Source organism: Seriola dumerili, unplaced genomic scaffold (assembly GCF_002260705.1).
Source record: "Seriola dumerili isolate Sdu_G_001 unplaced genomic scaffold, Sdu_1.0 BDQW01000089.1, whole genome shotgun sequence".
Lineage (NCBI taxonomy): Eukaryota > Metazoa > Chordata > Actinopteri > Carangiformes > Carangidae > Seriola > Seriola dumerili.
The window spans coordinates 48,296-66,122 of NW_019174344.1; the positions used below are offsets into that span (position 1 = coordinate 48,296).

The 17,827-nt window shown below is 40.5% G+C and overlaps 3 protein-coding genes across 4 annotated transcripts; all 3 read right to left on the reverse strand.

Annotated features, from left to right (window-relative positions):
- Positions 1-123: 123 nt before the first annotated feature.
- On the reverse strand, positions 124-5,145 carry fblim1 (filamin binding LIM protein 1). 2 transcript variants are annotated; one of them, XM_022745672.1, is made up of 9 exons: positions 5,003-5,145; positions 4,834-4,908; positions 4,283-4,652; positions 3,146-3,312; positions 2,008-2,095; positions 1,726-1,895; positions 1,398-1,576; positions 1,063-1,183; positions 124-955 (listed from the first exon to the last, which is right to left on the reverse strand). In XM_022745672.1, exons 3-9 carry the CDS (start codon positions 4,626-4,628, stop codon positions 845-847), a joined length of 1,182 nt encoding a protein of 393 aa, XP_022601393.1. In that variant the 5' UTR covers positions 4,629-4,652; positions 4,834-4,908; positions 5,003-5,145; the 3' UTR covers positions 124-844. The 2 variants fall into 2 exon arrangements, with proteins under 2 accessions (XP_022601393.1, XP_022601392.1); XM_022745671.1 differs by lacking the exon at positions 4,834-4,908.
- Positions 5,146-7,878: 2,733 nt separating this feature from the next.
- LOC111222129 (transmembrane protein 82-like) lies at positions 7,879-10,199 on the reverse strand. The gene is made up of 6 exons (XM_022745704.1): positions 9,761-10,199; positions 9,561-9,633; positions 9,287-9,473; positions 8,698-9,115; positions 8,192-8,376; positions 7,879-8,029 (listed from the first exon to the last, which is right to left on the reverse strand). The coding sequence occupies exons 1-6, from the start codon at positions 9,840-9,842 to the stop codon at positions 7,931-7,933; spliced, it is 1,044 nt and encodes a 347-aa protein (XP_022601425.1). The 5' UTR covers positions 9,843-10,199; the 3' UTR covers positions 7,879-7,930.
- Positions 10,200-10,307: 108 nt separating this feature from the next.
- slc25a34 (solute carrier family 25 member 34) lies at positions 10,308-16,416 on the reverse strand. Its single transcript, XM_022745706.1, has 6 exons — positions 16,372-16,416; positions 15,156-15,880; positions 12,503-12,568; positions 11,633-11,785; positions 11,419-11,553; positions 10,308-11,303 (listed from the first exon to the last, which is right to left on the reverse strand). Exons 2-6 carry the CDS (start codon positions 15,654-15,656, stop codon positions 11,115-11,117), a joined length of 1,044 nt encoding a protein of 347 aa, XP_022601427.1. The 5' UTR covers positions 15,657-15,880; positions 16,372-16,416; the 3' UTR covers positions 10,308-11,114.
- Positions 16,417-17,827: the final 1,411 nt, after the last annotated feature.

Genomic DNA, 17,827 nt, shown 5'->3' on the forward strand with positions numbered 1-17,827 from the left:
TATAATGAAGACTTTAGAATCAGTTGTTGTATTGTCACACATTATTGTACAAAAGCTCTAATGCCTATTTTTAGTTTTGTAAACATGTCTCATGCAGTTTAGATGAGTTGAATTGGTTGCCTGAAGGTTTTTTTTTTTTTTAACTACTTAACCTGATTGTTAAGGTTAAACCCAGCATAGTGTGAATTCAGGACACTGCCTAAAGTTGTTGCAGCTTTAAATGCAGAGGTCTTGGCTGCTAGGATGACAAAAAACATATTTAAATGTGTTTCAATTCACCTTCTATATTCAGGAAAAAGGTTTTGCATGAGTTTGATTGCAGTTTATCATCTCACTTACACAATCATGAATTGAATTGTAAAGTTTTTTCACATCTTAATACTTATTGATATTGTATGTGTAATATAACAAATGTTATGTATGTTGAAGCCTGCCTCGAGATAAAATATATTAGTTTATTTTTATATAAAAGTTTTTGTGTTTTTTATATAAAGTTTTTTTTTTATATAAAGGGTTAACATGATTGAGAAACAGTATACTGATTAAGACTTACAAAAATTTCTAATAATTTCTGTGGTAAGTCTGTTGCATAAATATATTTGGTGCATTTTGAAGAGTTTATTGAGTGCAAAATTATCAAGTATAAAAGAGGAATAGGAGGATCTTCAGAAAGCATGATATATTATAAAAAATAACCATATTTCACTAATGTTCTATTGGAAAAAAGATGTGTGACATTCGTATGCTAGAATCTTAATCGCACATGCACAGTCTCCCATCTCTTTAAACCTGGACATGCGGCTTTTCCGTTGGTTGCAGTTTATCATGGGCAACAAGGCCTGCGTTAGTGCTGGCCAGAAACCAGGTTCAGATGGCAAGATTTGCAAAGCATCTTCCCATCCAAAGGATAGCAGCCGTGCTCATTTGGTTCAGGAGAAAGCTGGATGACACAGACCTGCAGACAGTATGAAAGACTGATTAACTGGTAGTGATAAGTGTGTATCCGTGTGTTTGCATACTTGTCAGTGTGTCCAGTAAAATGTTTGCACTCAGAACACCCACCTCACATCTGTAGCAGTTCTCATGGTAGGAGCGCCCAAGACATTCAACAGTGTAGCTGTCAGTACCATCCTCTTTTGGAATAATTAGCTGCTTACAGGCATTACACTTTGGAGCATACTTCCTTCATGGACAAAAGTTTGAAAGAAAGAAACTGTAATGCAAGGCAACTTTATTTGTACAGCACCTTTTACTACAGATGCCGCTTTACCCAAGATGAAGATTACATTTAAAAGCACTATAAGAGGGAAAATAAAATGGAATAAAATGAGGTTTAAAATCTCTTAGGTTGTGTAAAGTTGTCCTGTAATGCTTGCAATCATATTTAACTCTCATACCTGTAGTAGTCCTGGAGGCAATACACCTCTCCAACTTCTCCCTGAGCAAAAGCTTGCTCTCCAATTTGCTGTTTACATGTTGTACAGGTGAAGCAAGAAGGGTGGTATGCTCGCTCCAATGCACGGATCACATGGTCCGTGATGACTTCCCCACATGCCCAACAAAGTTCCAGACTGGTCTAAGAGACAGAATTGAATAGTTAATAGAATACATTGACTGATGTAAAACATACATAGTTTGAAGAAAATGAGCATGCAAAAACATTGTCCTTTACAAAGATTTGCATGTGAACATCCTGTAGTGGAAGATGTATTGACTTGGACCTACCTGGTAGCAGGCTTCACAGAGTGGAATTCCTGCCTTGTTGTAGTAGTGTTTACCAGCCAGGGGAATGTGACAAGATCTACACTGGAAGCAACCATCATGGTAGGTCCTGTTTAAGGCCTCTATCGCGGGTTCAGAAAGAGCCACAGGCTTCCGGCAGAAGCCACACACCTCTGCATTGCACACAAACATCAAACATCAGAGAGGTTTATAATAATATGCGTGTTGTCAAAACAGAAGAGTTTAAAGCCTGAGTGGTAAATGTGTAAATAGAGATCATGTTACCTTTACTGCCTGTGTCTTGGCCGTTTTTATGGATCCCATGGGACTGTTCGTCTTGGTTTAACCCACTAGATGGTGTGCTTGTTTCCACCTTGAATGTAAAGCACTTTGTCAATGTAAAACTAAACTTTAAACTGAGACGACTGACAAGTTCACATTTGAGTTTGGCCTCATAAGATGAACCACACGATGTAACAACGCTTGGTTTTGAGTGTGCAGGGGTTGTGTCTGATGCTGGAAAGAGAGGGGGTTAAGAATAGCTGTGGAGGTTACAGGTTGAAACATAAAAGTCATCCAAGACAATCAAGGCTGCGGAGTATCGATTTAAGAGTATACATATATACACTTTTCATTTCAATGCTTTTAATCAAGAGACGTTTAATACAAATACAGACTCCGATATAAAAAATTGAGTCACATTTCTTTTGATGTACGAATCATAGTTGAGTCACTTGTTATTTAAAGCTCTGCTAACCTTAAGACTTTCCCAAGGTTGAAACACAGTGTCGTATCAATCTTTACGTTCTCTGTGTTTAACATTAGAATTACAAATATAGGAAAACTGCACCTATTAAAGTCTCAAAGCTGTACATTTTCCCAAACTGAAAAGTAGTTGAAAGGAATAGTTTTATTTAAATCTAACTTTAAAGTTTGGGGGTATACAAGAAATCCTATCATCTATAAAGCATTACACAGATGACGATGGGAAAAAGTCATACTCAGCCTGTTTCCTGGTCAGTGCTTTAGTGTTTGTACACAGATACTGGGCTGAAATTATGGGAACAAAAAGTTTCTTATAAAGATATCAACAGTTTGGAAAGAGCTCTGTTTGTGAAGGAAAAATTTGTACAGTTCATAAAGTCCTTCTGATCATTATCCATAAAAGACAGCTGTTTTTTTTCCTTCATAATGTGTTTTGCAGATGACTCTTTACAACCACTGCAGAACATAATACAGTATCTGTAAAAGTTGTGGAAAGTTATAATCCTTCACTGTGGGAAAAAGTGACTTGTCTACTTCAGGAGAAATTTATTGAGGGAAATTGGGTTCAAGTGTTTAAAACAGTGACATCAATGGTAAACATGAAGATAGGGCGGGTGAAAATGTGATTTGTAGCAACATTGTGAGGGAAGTCGCATACCTCTCTGTTGTAAACTGGCTGCTGGCCTGGGGTCAGAGGGTGTGAGAGAGGTGTCTGGACAGGAGGAGGTGGTGGAAGTGCCGATTCTTCAGGGATCGCTGCTCCCAGAGATGAAGGCAGTGCAGCAGCAGCAGGAGGGGTAGGAGGAGGACGAGGAGGGAAGAGCTCTGTTTGGCAAGAAAAAGACTTATTTCAGAAAAATAGTCGAAATAGTTTCCAGTAAGCAATGACATTTCCTGAAATTCAGGAGAAGATTAACGTTAAACCCAACAAAATATATACAAATATACTGCATATACACATATATATGCATACATGAGCATGCATATTGTAAGATATTTCCACCCCTAAAAATGAGAAAAACAAGAAAGAGAGAAACAATAATCAAATAAAATAAGGGGAGAAACTGAAGCTTAGGGGTGTCTTCTAAACATGTGTCTCTAAAATAACAACTTTTCTGCGTGTTCCTAAAACAGGAAGCCAGCTGTGATCAGATTTAGCAACTGTTCTTCGCAGATGATACTTTATCATTTCAGACCTGATAACATAAATACTTCTTGAACCCAGCAAGTGTGAGAAGGGGGTTAAGAATTTTTCCAGTTTAAAGTACTGGAAAAGAAAAAGTACGACACCAATTTAGCTTTACACTCCCAACATTGTGGAATCCACGATGAACAAAAAAAGGATCAAAATTAATGCAGCAGAACCAGAGATGTCTTTTTTTTCTCACTTATTCTTCTGCCTTGTCAAAACCTGGCACCTACATAACCCACAATGCAACTACTGTAGCCTGGAGCCACTAGCCTCAAGCAGAGATGATGAGCAGGCTACAGAAATCTGGTAAGCTCACATCTTTCTAACCCCACACCCCCAGATTTTTTATTTTCAAACTTGTAGTCTTCAGCCTCAACCGAGAGATTCCCTCTGGAGCCACAAAAGGCTTTACAGTTAAACCTTTTCACATATGCAGGGGCAGTAGTATTCTCCAACACCAAGAAACAGGTTTTGATGCATAAAATCATAGTTCAGCTGGGGCCTGATGGCATCACTTACATGTAAGGTAGTCTACGTTTTGTCCAGTGCACTATTTTGTATTGAATCCAAGATTTTAAAAAAAAAAGAATTTGTCATGAATACCTGCAGCACCTCTGTCGACTTCTTGCAACTTTCCTCTGCTGGGTCCAGGTTGGGCGGGTTTGGGACTCTGTTGGCCTGAAGCTCGGGCTGAAGCCCCTGCGCGAGTCCGGTCTTTGCTGTCCATGCTGCTGTGAGAGTCGGATGGTGAATGGTCCTCTTTCCTATGTCTGAGGGCGGGGATGCTGTCACCTGGGCTGACTCGCACAGCAGTGTGCTGCTTGTCTCTAGCAGGGGCACTGTGAGCTTGGAGGGCGGGCTGCTGCTGTGTCACAGTGGCTCGGTAAGGAGATGCCAGAGTGATAAAGACAGAGGACACCATCCTTTTTGGTGAAGCTGCTGATGCCATGACTGTATATAACCTACATACAGCCTAACAGGAGGACAGGACAATGGTTATCATGATTATCATATTGTTTTATGACCTGTTTAAAAGGACAATCATAAAACAGAAACATAGAAGCACATCATAAGAATAAGAATAAGAATAAAACATATGAATAGCAAACATTTTATCTCTATCAGCTTAACAGTATTTATTTAAGTGTACACACCCTCTCAGTCAACCCTGTGGGAGCTCTATCTCTCACTTCAGAGAGGTAGATTCACACACTCACAGCTCTCTCTACCTATAATGAATGGTTTTAGAAGCAGAAAGCACAAATCTGTATCATCTGCTTCCTTTAAACGCACTCACACTGGCTGCGAGCTGCCATTACATACCTGCGAGAAAATGTGGTTTGAAGACGGCTCTCTCTTTTCTTCTTTCTCCTTCCTTGTTCTGTATCTCAAAACTTCTGGTTTGTTTTCCCTCCTACAAGCTGCCACAGTGAGAAGACTTTACTCCGGCAGAGAGGGCAACTATCTGCAGAAGGCCACTCCTTTTCCTTCTGTACCTCCCTCCCCAACTCTCCCGTCCGTCGACCCCTCCTCCTCCTTCTCTGGCTGAATGACAATACCACCTCCCTCCCAACCGTAAAAGGTGAACAGTTAATCTCGGGCAAAGTTCTGTAAAAAACATGACACATTCATCCACTATGAAAACTTGGCATGCACACACGCACACTCACAGACACACACACACACAGACACACACACACACACACACACTCACTGGCATGTATGCACGTAGACACATACTCACATTAAGTTATGCAACAGTTGTGTTTCAACAAATGCAATGTCATGTCATAAAGTTTCTCATAAGCGTAGACACACCGCCACCACCCTCTTCTTTATCTTTCTGCATGCCAGCAGGATGTGACTGTACCTGCCTTTTCTAACTCCTCTCTATCTCAAACTGCCCTCTCTCTCTCTCTCTCTCTCTCTCTCTCTCTCTCTCTCTCTCTCTCTCTCCTGTGCAGCTCTGCCTTATTGTTCTGTCAGCTTTATTTTCCCTACCTCCCTCATTGAGTCTGCCTCCTTTTTTCTTCTCCCTCTTTCCTTCTTCCCTTCCCCCACTACATTATATCACTTTAGCCTTGACTCACTATCAGCGTCTCATGGCATTGCTTCCATTTGTGCCTCACCGACTGTCCGGAGCAGAACACACAGTCTGATAATATGTGGTGGACCTCAACAGACTCTCCTGCTGAAGCTTTTGTGTTCAGCTGCACAAGGAGCAGCAGCATTACAGTGCAATGAATCAGGGCATTGTGCAAGAGGAGATGTTGGTATATTAGGAGGGGGGGGGGGGGGGGGGGGGGGGGGGGGGGGCAGTGAGTGATGTCTGTGAGAGCTATGAAAAAGCTGCTTTGTTGTGTTTGCTCTCCACCAGAATGAGTCAAAGCAATATCAGGTCTGCTGAACAGCAAATATTGTGGTTAGTTTCTGAAGCCAAAACTTTGTGAGGTCTACTCCCTTCCCTGAGAGTCAAAGAGGAGGATGGAGTGAGGGACTTGATGTTGAGTAAAACTTTCCTGATCGACGTGGAGGAAGAGCGAGGCAGGAATGTGTGAGAGAGGGTTAACAGGACAAGCAGATGAGGAGAGTGATGAGGGTCTCTGTTGTTCCAGCTCTGTGGAAAGGAATGCTGCAGTGATGTTACGGCTGCAGGAGGGAGCATGCCTACTGATGACACAATCCCCAGACCTCCATGCTCCGCCCCTCCACCCCCCACTCTCAGCAGCTAAAATCCCCATTAAACCTTCTGAACCTCTTCACTGCTTCTAGCAGCATGACTTTTCAATTTTCTCACCAACATCACGTCACGCTTTACTTTAATCCTAAAAGTTTCAGTGGATGTGCAGGAAAACAATGAAAACAGAATGAAATGAATGAAGGGAAATGAAGGGAAAGGAACAGGAAGAAACACAGCAGATAGGGAAAACAACGACAATTGCATGTTCACAATTACAGCTGATGCTGATTTCCTAACTGTAAACATCTGCAGGGGTGGGAAGACTTCGACATAGAGAAATACTGAAAAACTATGCTTTTGTTGACAATTACTCTACAGAAGTAGCTTTGAGTAGCAGTTAAAGGAGAACTTCAGGAATAAGGCTGGGGGAGTTGTGAGAGACAGATTGAAAAGAAAATGGTGAAACTTGAAGCAAGAGAAGCTGAAACAATCTGTCTTTTAGTCCTGAGTAACGGTAAAGCTAAAAAAACAACAACATGGATCCTACATTTCCCATGATGCAACTGGATAGTGTCTTTCATTAGACCCCCCTGCCACCTACATCACAACTTCTTTAAAACCCCACACATCCAGCTTGTAATGCAGGCTTTCTGCCCCACAGAGGATGTTATACAACCACTTCCACAGGCTGGGCACTTCTACTGGTGACTGAACTGATCTTCATGTGTAAATGAGGGCCCCTTTAATTAGTGACACACGGACACCATCAATGGGCCAGTGTCGCCTCACATCTCGATGAGAAGCATCTTAAAATGAATGACGCCATGATCAATCCCTGTGAAAGTCATCAGTGCTTTTCTGGTATTATTCATTAAGGAAGCGTTTCTCTAAGAAAACAAAGGTTGTTGTGTGGAATATTTGATCAACATCGATTTAAGATGATGCATTTCATGTAGAAATAAATCAAAAGGCTTCTCAGTTCCAGCAATGAGTAATTTGAAGTTGTTACTTTTTTTACCCTGGACCATACTGGAGACTCATAAATGAATAAAGTACTGTTCTACATCTGGTGCAGTCCTTATCTTTTTACACTGTGTTCCTCTCATCAGCTTTCTGCTGATCTGTGTTCCACTGTACTGGCTTTTTAAAACGACTCCAGCTTTGTATAACTCTGCTGTGTCATAACAGAACAACATCCTATATGAATAACATTTTGTTCTGTTTATCACTGCTCTGTCATGCCTTTGTCTCCCATTGCATGGAGTATAGTAGCATATCTGCCACATCATAGTAAAGTAAAATCTTTCATAATTCACATTTGTTGGAAATCCTCCGAGCTCAGTGTGGGTTGGATCTTCTTGTCAATACAAGAAACAAAACAGCAGCTGTGATGTGGTGCAAAGTTACAAACTCCCAAGTCTTTTCCCCTCTGTTTAAAACAGCTGCAAAATTCAGTAAGAGTCAGTGAGTGAGGCCACAATAATCCTTTTATTATCAATGGTAATATTGAATATTAGTGTCTTAACATTTGAGGTAGTCATTGATATTTGAGGTAGACTTCAGTTACACCATCAACTTCTGTCTGATGATGTTCTCCTTGTGCATTCCCTTGTTTTGTGACCGGAGCTCTGTTTATATTTGGTCAGACTTGTTTCTTCTTCTTCTTCTTCCTAAAAACGAAGCATGACGATTAAATGCAATCTGTCATTTTCACATTGGGCAACATTACTACCAACAAAATCATGTTGTTAGAGATGACAGCTTAGATGCAAAAGAGGGAAACATAAAATACTGTATATCGTTTTTGAGTGGAACAGCTTCTTCATACAGACCTTTAACACAGCTTGCAGAAGGTCCTGAGAGGGCAGCAGACAGGCCGCTTCTCCCAGGAAAGTGATGAGGACGTGGAGGACATCCGACCACTCGCCCACCGTCAGCATGAGCACCAGTAAGGCTCCCAGTCTCAGCACTACAGTGTGCAAGAGGCCCTCTGCGGAAGCCTGCCGATGCTGATCCGCTGAATAAAATGAAAACAAAAGTTACACGATGATGCTGAATGTTCTTGTGCCTGAGATATGAGTTGTGTTTTTAACATCATTTGTAAGGTCTTATTTCACATGTGTTAATGCCGCTGTAATATGTGTTAGTTTGTGTATTAGTGGTACTGTTGTTGTGGCACTAAGTCTTTCATTATGTTCTCTGCTGTGTTCTGCCTTGTGTGTTATTTGTCACTGTACATGGGTAACCAGACCAGTTTCCCCTCTTAAACTTATCTAATCTAAAAGTTTTTTCTATCTCCAGAAGTCTTCATTTTCCACATAGCTGCCCTGATCATCACCTTGAATATAGACCACCAGCATAGTGTAGCAGAGTGTCAGTGGAGTCCAAAACTTAAGAGCATCCTTCTGGGACAGGAAGTGGTTATAAACCGTAGCGGTGGAAGCCACAGTTGCAAGAGCAAAAGCCAAGACAACCACTCTTTGCAGTGAAGCCAGTATGGTGTGTCCGGAGGTCAGGAGGGTGATGCATTTCCCACAGTAACGCTCTGTGCTATGCAGTGGGTAAAGTCTGGCCACATGGCTCAACAGACTGTGGCAGACACTTGCCAGTGCCCAGCTGAGTGCAGCTGCCAGAAACAAACTGAGGGAGCAGTGTGGAGCCCCCTGATGGAGGAAGACCAGAGTACAGGTGAGGCAACAACCCAGAGAAAACTGGCACTGGATCAAGAGAAGGTCTAGGCCTCTGCCATCAGCATCCTGAGTTAAAACAAATACAGGAGTGTGGATGAAAATGGGTAAATTCAGTGTTAGGAGAATTCATATGTTGAAGTCAAGAAAAAAACACAGCGAGTACACACCGAAATAGATGTAAACTAGGACAAAACCATTGTACTGCATTGTATTGTAAATCAGCTGCACTGAACTCACCAGTCCTGCTGATGCCCAGGCAGAAACAGCTCTGAGCGAGAACTCCAGCACTATGAGAGAGGAGACCCTCGAGCCCACCAGAGACAGGAGGAGTGTCAGGGACCAGAACTGAAGTGCTGCCCTCCAGTTCCCTCTCAGAGGACTGGTGAGTGAAGATGACCTCTGTTTACTTTCAATTTCAGAATCACTGTGTGGGGAGAAAATTAGAGAATAACTCTGCTACTCTTAAAAGTTCATTACATTTCCCGTCTCTTCCTTTCAAGAATAAACTCACCTGCATGTTTGAATGAAGTGGTAAACTCTCATCAGATTGCACAGCACTGATATCCCACACGCACCCACAAGACCTTTGACAAAAACACCACAACCAAAAAGTAAGTATGTAAAGAAACTGTTTGCAGAAGTGTTGAGAATCTAGAGAAAATAAAAATAGAAGCTTTTTTTGGCACAAGGAAGAAAAGCATGTCAACTCACCTTGAAGAAAACAGTCAATTGGGTTTGAATCAAAAGGCGTCCATTCAGAAGTTCCCAGGATCCACGAGAAGGGGAGAAACATTTTTATGTTTTCACAAGGACACAAGGACAAAAGCGCTATGATCTCTCACTCATGCTACCACAATCTGAAACCTGTTCCCAAACAGCAGTGAAGAACAAGTCTGTTTATGCTAAATTCCTCTAAACCTTTGGTGAAGATTTCACGTTGCCTCTGTTCCCTTCCTGTTGGTCAGGTCTGAGTGCGCTCCATGCTCCAGTTCCAAAGGTCAAATGTGATTTGACTGTAGTTGCCAGTCTCACTATTTCCTGATGAAAGAGGCTGAAAGTCCTCTCAGAAAAGATGATTAGGTTTACAGAAGAATCAGACACCTCTTAGCTGGGTCAGAATAAAATCACACTTTGCTTACAATGCCTCTTAGATGTGTTTCAAAGTCGCAGCGCTTGTGTCCCAGAGGATACAAAAACAAATACATTTATTCATTTCATACAAAAAATGTCTTTATTATTATTATTATTATTATTATTATTAACTGCTGTTCAAAAGCTTTAAGTACCCGTTTCTGAAGAAAAAAAAAAAAACTCACATCAAATGGCATCCTTGGCTTTAGGTACCAGTAGTTCATATGGCAGTAAATAAAAACATTTCCATCGGATGTCTTTCCTTACATATAACAGACAAGGCAACAGGAGTTATGCATTAAACTGTGACAGATTACAGCACCCACACTGGATTATAACCATGGAATACAGAGTTTATGTTTCAATAATCCGGACTTGTTCTTTCATTCATCGGCACTTCATTGACTAGCTTATGGGAGTCACTTTTCTCAAATTCATTATTTGAGGTAATTTAAAGTAAAACCTGAAAGTTCATCACCCACTTCATAGATTTGAGGATTGTGATTCAAAACGTCTCTCAGAGTCTGTGCAGCAAGTGTCCATCTTCTGTCAAGTATGTGAATATTCATCCACCGTCCTTTCTTCACGGGACAGGGACATGCTCACTTAAAGGAATAGTTTGACATTTTCACCAAGTTTGCTTTCTGACGGAGAATTTGAAGAGAAGACTGATAGAGTGCTCCTGTCTGTACAGTGACTATAAAACTACAGCACAAAGGCTGGAGACAGAGGGACACGGCTAGCCCAGCTCTGACTACCATACAGCCGTGAGTGGCTATCAATCCTCTCATCTAACTCTCAGCAACAAAGCCAATAAGTATATTTTTCAAAATGTCAAACCTTTTCTTTAAATCCAGCTTTCCATTCATTGATGGATGGACACTTTGATATCTATAACTGAGTCCAGTGATTATAAGCAGGCCTTTAGGATGTTTTAGCTCCTTCCCTGGCTCTGGTTGACCTTCACAGTCTGATCCCTCATCAGATCCCAGAACAGCATGCTGAGCACTGTGTGAGGGGCTAAGCGCACAAAGACAGGGCCCATGCCTTTGTACAACCCCAACAGGCCCTCAGCTTGGCAGACTTTCAGCATACAGTCTGAAAATCCATGGTACAGACGTCCCTTAAAAGGCAGAAAAGGAAAACACTTAGTCTCCAGATCTTAATCCTACAACACTCCCTTGTGCAATTACTGAGCGCAAGCACAAATTTGATGAAAAGAGATTATTTAAACTGACCTTACGAAACTCATCCACCGGCTGGTTGTAGAGCCTCGTACTAATGACGTCAAACGGCGTCATAGTGACAGCCACAGCGACTCCACTGATCATGGCAGCTATCAGAGCCGTGAGCCATCTGTTTGAACCAAGCCACTGCAAGGAAAGAAAAGAATCTGATGACAACTGTTCAGCTACATGTACTGTAAAAATGTCAGCTGTTCATCACACCTACCTGAGAATGCGACACCCAGTCCTTGGCGGAGGTGAAGGTTGCCAGTTGAGCAGCTGATCCCACCATTACACGAGGCACGGCCCCGTTCACACCCCTCCAGAGACCAATTAAACCCTCTCTTCTATAGATGGTAACAAAGGCATCATACACTCCCTGACATTAAAAAAAAACAAAGGTGAAAAGTGAATTGGAAGTAGCAGATAATAGTGCCTAAGGTCAGGTACAAACTAGGTGGGGCTATGCTGGAAATTACATAATGTCACCAAACCAACAAATTGGTAATGAGGTAGGGCAGGGCAAGTGTGATGCTGTCAGTCAGGCCCGGGTATACATGCGCACACACTCCTGAGAAGTCTAAACAAGACAGCATAACTGAAAACACCAATTAATGTAATACAGATTCCAAGCTGAATCTCTCTGTATAGCATCTGTATTATTTTTGATGATATGAATTTTTTAAACCCCAAACATAATGTATTTCTAAGTAAATAAAGCATGGAACGGAGGTAAATAAATAATTAAAAACTGAAAACACTCATATGGGGCTATGGATATGCATACAAACTAAATGATCACTGTATAAATAATGATGTAGCATTATAGTTTAAACTACCAAAACTAGACCAGCTATAGAATTAAAATATTGTTTGGACTTTAATGTTGTAGCAAATCAAAAAAAAATAAAAAATATAACACTGAAAGATTCCACTATGCATAATGAGCGCATTAATTAACTTTTACTTGTAATGGAGTAAACTTGCACTTTGGTATTGCTGCTTTTACATAAGTAAAATGGAGACTATGAAACAATTCCATATAAAAACAACTTATAATGTATGCACATGTCTTATTTGAATATGCCCGCCTTACCAGATGGTTATGTTGATGACCTACTGCTATAGCTTCCACAGTTTGAGCTTGCAGATGGGTCTTCACCTATGAATAAAAATGCAGCACACAAGGTTTAATGTGCATTCAGGTTTATACAACAGACTGTTTTACATACTGTGCTGAAAATGAAGCTAAGTACAGATATAAACCAGACCTGTCAGTACGTCAGATAATATCTGATGCCAGGATGAGTTGCGCAACAATTACAGGTAACTCTGCTAATGTTCACCATGCATGAGTTATAAAACACATACTTTGCCAGAAACTGGTCAAACTCATTTCCTGAGTCATTCATTTGCAGCAAACCTAGAGGATCAACATGCAGACCAGACTCATAGCCGAACAAAAACAAGAAGCCTCTCCACTCGACCTCATTCGTAGTGTCAATAAAACTCCTTCCTTCATTCACTGCCAGCGGCACACAGCAAGAAGATATAAGATACTTTCTATTTGCGGCAGCAATATGCAGGGTATATTCAGTGACCTAGATATAGACAAACATGTCATCACATAAGATTGTCTTTCCATGACAGAGCAAAAGGTTAGATGGTTTAAAATGTATTGATGGACAGCTGCGGCAAAAAAACAACAACATTAGGACACATAAAAATGTGCTGTAAATTAAGAGACTGTGATTCTGATATTATGTTGTAAAAAAACAAACATTACAGGCGCTTTAAATCTTGCCCGATTTCATAGATGCACATTAAATCTGCATCTACAAAGCTGAGCGGGACCTGGTTGTGGATCTCATGTGGACAGATGGGTAATGAAATGATATATCAAGACATACATTGACACTTTCTATGACTAAACTGACTCTACTACACACACTAATGTAATGGTACTTTTCCTCACAAGTTCCAGTAACTGGCTGAAAATAGATTTAGAACACATGAGACGCCTTTGAAACTGAGCTGTGTGCCTTCAAGTCTCTTGTTTGTGCTTGACAGTCAAATGAAGATGGTTCACAATGTCAGGCTTGAAGATGAGCCTCCCAGTGTGACAGCGTCATTTACCACTCATTCATTTTACCCAGTTTTTGTTGTTTTCCACGTTTTCCCTTTTAACTCCCTTTAACTTTCTCTTTAATGGCTCAAAAAAGTTATTGTTGAAGGACAGATTCACATTTTTTTCAAATCTGTCTTAAAACAACATTAATATACCCATATGTATTGTATATTGAAATAGTTATTGGCTGCTGAGTACAAAATCCCCTCTTTGTTTTACAATTGCGCAGTGAGGAAACAGTCCAGGGAAACAAAAAGAGAGAATTTCATAGTGAAAAGAACATAACTTTGGAAGATATCCGCTTTAATTTTTATATCACAGACTGCTGAAGCCTTATATTAGTTTTGGCTAAACATTAAAATGCTTTGACACAGATTTTCTCCCCCATCACTGAACTATAAAGGATATATAAAGGATCAGTGTGGACAGGAGGAATGATTACAGCAAGCAGAAACTGTTTCAGTGTACATACGGACATGTGAGTACTGCAATGTTGCAAAATGTGAACTTCCTTTAATGTAGAAATGTCCTACTGTAGCTTATAAAGTATGTCAACTGGTGACTGATTCTGCACAGGCCTTGTAGTGTGCTGCCTGTCACTAATTTGTTTACAAAACTGATGTATGTGTTTTGTTGCTATAGATATACAGCTTGGGGGAGGGTTGACCTAACTGGTTCAATTACAAGTTAATCTTACAGTCTTACGCATCTGTTTGTACAAAAGCAGTGTTGTGCTGAAACCTTTAGCGTAATATATATCCAATACTTGACTCAGAAGACAATTATCTGTATCATCTTTCTACATTAGCTCACTGCTCCTCTTTTACCTTATGTCTGTTGTTTGGCTGTTAATTAACTCATATGGTTTTCTTTAACTTGTGTGTAAGACATGAGTGTGCTGAGTGTAACCTAATCAGATGAGATCCACTTTCAATGGTACACGGGGTTTCAATTTCCTATGAGTTTTTTTTGATTTCACACACACTGACAGATAGTGTATAACAGATACCAGCATAACGACATAATGGCCGACATCCTGCACAATAATTGAGGGACACACTTAAAATATTCTGAAGTAATAGGAGCATAAGAGGTGACTCCTGTTAAGATATAATGCACAAACAGTAACATCTACAGTATATATCCTGAATGCAATATAAGGATGCAAAAATTAACAAGGTGTTAACTATTGTAGAAAATAAGACTCAATTATACCACACAAACTTTTCTCTAATATTTTCTTTTTTCTTGTCAAATACTGTGTAATTTTACCTCTTCAGACCTCTAAAAACTATTAAAATGAAGCACTCTGAAAGGATAAAAAAATACAATGAATAAACTGCTCACAGACATGCACCCTGTAATGAGGAGTCACAAGTAGAGATTGCTTTGTGAATATTGTGAACCAATAAAAGGCCCAGTAAGTGTGGTGTCCAACCTCAAAAATACAAATCAGTTTATAAGGAGAGAAAGATGGCCCCCCCCCATTGAAGCAGTCAACCTCTACTTCATATTTTGTTAAAATATCATCGCTGATGTGATTCCACCTTAAGCCTTCCTCCGGGACACTAGGAACCAATGCAGTAGAGGAACAATAAAAGAGAAACCTTAGAAAACTTACCAGGTAGGCAGGAGAGGCAATGAAGGCACCCAGTGCCCCGGCCCCTGCCCCTGACAGCAGACTCCCCCCATGGAACGAGGTGATGCCCAAAGCTTCACAGTAGGAGTAGGAGCCCAGCCTCACACCGTTCATAACACCCTGGTAGATCAGGCCGACTGAGAGCCCCTTCTGCAGGCCCCGGATCCCATCTGTGCGGCCCACTACCCAGAGGGCCTGCAGGACTCCGCGATAGTGTCTCTGGTAGGATCCCCGTGCACGCAACTCTCCCTGAAGCTGCAGACGAGTCTTCACAACCTCCAGAGGATTGGTGAACACACAGGCCGTGCAGCAGGCAAGAGCACCCAGGGCAAAGTCCAAAGGAGGCCAGACAGCTGGATGGGGTGACGAAGGGCCGAATACACCACGGGGAACTGCAGACACAGTGGACGCCATCCTGTGCGAAGGTTGGGCACCAAACACAGACTCTTTGGATGAAGTTTTCTGCAGCTGAGCACTGGTCATCCCTGAGAAATGACTTGTCCCCCTTAGCTAAGTTGGTAGGGAACAGGGAGCGTATTGTACTTGGTACAGAACAGTGATGTCAAAAACAAATTCTATCAGCTTTTGTGATAACTCATTGAATTTGTTTTGCCTGTGTCTCACAGGACAATGCGTCACTCTGATGTCTTTCTGTAGTGACTTTCGTTAGCTTCCTAGACTGTCAGTCTGTTTAAGAAAGGCACCACCTGCAAGGAGAATGAGAGAGTGTATTCATGTTTATGTCAACATTTTTGAAATATAAGGTGCAGGTATGTTTACAAAGGCTCAGCCCTACGTATCAGGACAGAGGAAGACTGAGAAGAAACCTATTGTCCTCCAGGAAATACTCATGACAAACATATTTTAGAAACCTGTCCTGCAGTTTAACTCTAAACTTACAGGGTGTAGTAGTGTTGAGCGGAAATGCAACACCACTACACCTGAAAATACATAAACGGATAGAAAACAGTTTGATTTAATAGTAAATCAAACATTAAACGATGCATCCTTGCAAGCACACAAGATCAATAGACACAACACACTCCACTCAAGTTCATTCAAACCAACACACAACTACACAAACATGCGCAATAAAAGCATGAGTTACAAAGACACTGAAATAAAAAACTCCTCTCACTTGCCTTTAGAAAAGTTAGAAAATATCTCTTGTATTTGGTTACTTCATTGAGAAACTCACAGTGTTCAGTGATCCTGTGCAGCTCCATTCTTCCCCTCTCTCCCATCATTGTAAACATGTGTCCTCAGCATATTCATTGTCAAAGTCTCCTCCCACTGCCTCGGGTCAGAGCCAATACATTTTCAGTCCTGTCTGCCACCTCACCATATCCCTGAGTCTGCACGAATCAAATGGCTCTACTCTAAACTGCCCCTGTTCTGGTCCTATAGGAGCTCTCTGGGTAAAAGGTTATTGTTGGTCAAAGAGGGGGGTGGAGTGTCTGAGGGAAAGGAGAGCAGAGATCCAAATGCTGACTAGGGATAGGTGTTAAAGCAAGGTTAATCTGCCACAAACAGCATGGATAGTCTCAGAAACAAAACAAACCTCTACCTTTACGTCAACACCATATCATTTAATTAAATATTTCCTATTGTAAATGATTGCTTTAGAGACGTTTTGAGCATAAAGATGAATTTAGTAAACAGGGATATAATATGTGGTTGCTCTGTTAATTAAAAAAAACAACATAAATGCTCAGAAGCATTTGCTGGGAAATGTGTAAATTATATGTAGAATAAATGATGCTACTTCCAGTTGAGATGACTCATGTATTTGCCCTTTTTCTTTTTGTGTTGTGTCAGCAGCCACTAGAGGCCGCTGGTCTACAGCTCCATAAAGCACAACATGAAAATATATTACATATTACTTCAAATGCCTCTGAACGAGTAAATCAAATGCAGTAACTAAGAATGCAAGTTCATTCTTCACTCTTAAAGTTGATAAAATAATTACATTAATTACTATTACAGGGTCCATTAGTAGCCGTTCTGGAGCTTTCAATCATATAACATGATCTTCTTCAGCAGATGAAGTTTGCTCAGTTGTCACTTCTTATGGAAGCAAAGACAGGCCTTGGTCATTTGAATCTTATAAATTGAACACCTAATTGTGAAATTGAATCACTATCAATACTTTGTTAAAATGTAAATAAAACTGAATTTAGAGCATTGAAATATTTGACATTGAGGACCATGTGTCCTTCCTCTTCTTTATTACAAATTCAGACAGAAAACTCAAGAGTTAAATATTCAAAAAAGTCACATTTGAGTAAATATCTAATTTAAAAACAGAGTTGCTTAACTTGGATTGGTTTAATTTTGAAAAATTCCAACTAACATGAACAAGTCAGAAACGTATAATTACAAAAGGGCAAAAGCCCCGATGTTCAGGTTTGAAGTTTTCATCTTTAATTTTGGTACTTGAATTAAACCAACTAAAACTATCTCCACTTGAATTTTTAGATCCATAACTGGATTCACACAACTTGGATATAGATCTTTGGATATTAAGACATTTAAATTGTCTGTTTGAATTTGTGAAAACAAACCAAGAAACATAGATTGTGCACTACTTCAAATGACCTACAGGAAATTTCAAATAGGGGAATTCAAACAGAATAAAATCAGATGGTCTTTGA

Excerpts from the sequence above, each read along its gene's own strand:
- LOC111222129 (XM_022745704.1), bottom strand. The coding sequence starts at position 9,842 with ATGTTTCTCCCCTTCTCGTGGATCCTGGGAACTTCTGAATGGACGCCT. Across the intron at positions 9,116-9,286 it reads CCTGGGCATCAGCAGGACTG|GATGCTGATGGCAGAGGCCT; the intron begins GTGAGTTCAGTG and ends GTTTTAACTCAG. Across the intron at positions 8,030-8,191 it reads TTCTGCAAGCTGTGTTAAAG|GAAGAAGAAGAAGAAGAAAC; the intron begins GTCTGTATGAAG and ends CTTCGTTTTTAG.
- slc25a34 (XM_022745706.1), bottom strand. The coding sequence starts at position 15,656 with ATGACCAGTGCTCAGCTGCAGAAAACTTCATCCAAAGAGTCTGTGTTT. Across the intron at positions 11,554-11,632 it reads ACTGGGTGTCGCATTCTCAG|TGGCTTGGTTCAAACAGATG; the intron begins GTAGGTGTGATG and ends CTTTCCTTGCAG. Across the intron at positions 11,304-11,418 it reads CGGTGGATGAGTTTCGTAAG|GGACGTCTGTACCATGGATT; the intron begins GTCAGTTTAAAT and ends CTGCCTTTTAAG.
- fblim1 (XM_022745671.1), bottom strand. The coding sequence starts at position 4,628 with ATGGCATCAGCAGCTTCACCAAAAAGGATGGTGTCCTCTGTCTTTATC. Across the intron at positions 2,096-3,145 it reads AGCCAGTTTACAACAGAGAG|GTGGAAACAAGCACACCATC; the intron begins GTATGCGACTTC and ends TTTACATTCAAG. Across the intron at positions 1,896-2,007 it reads CCAAGACACAGGCAGTAAAG|AGGTGTGTGGCTTCTGCCGG; the intron begins GTAACATGATCT and ends TGTGCAATGCAG.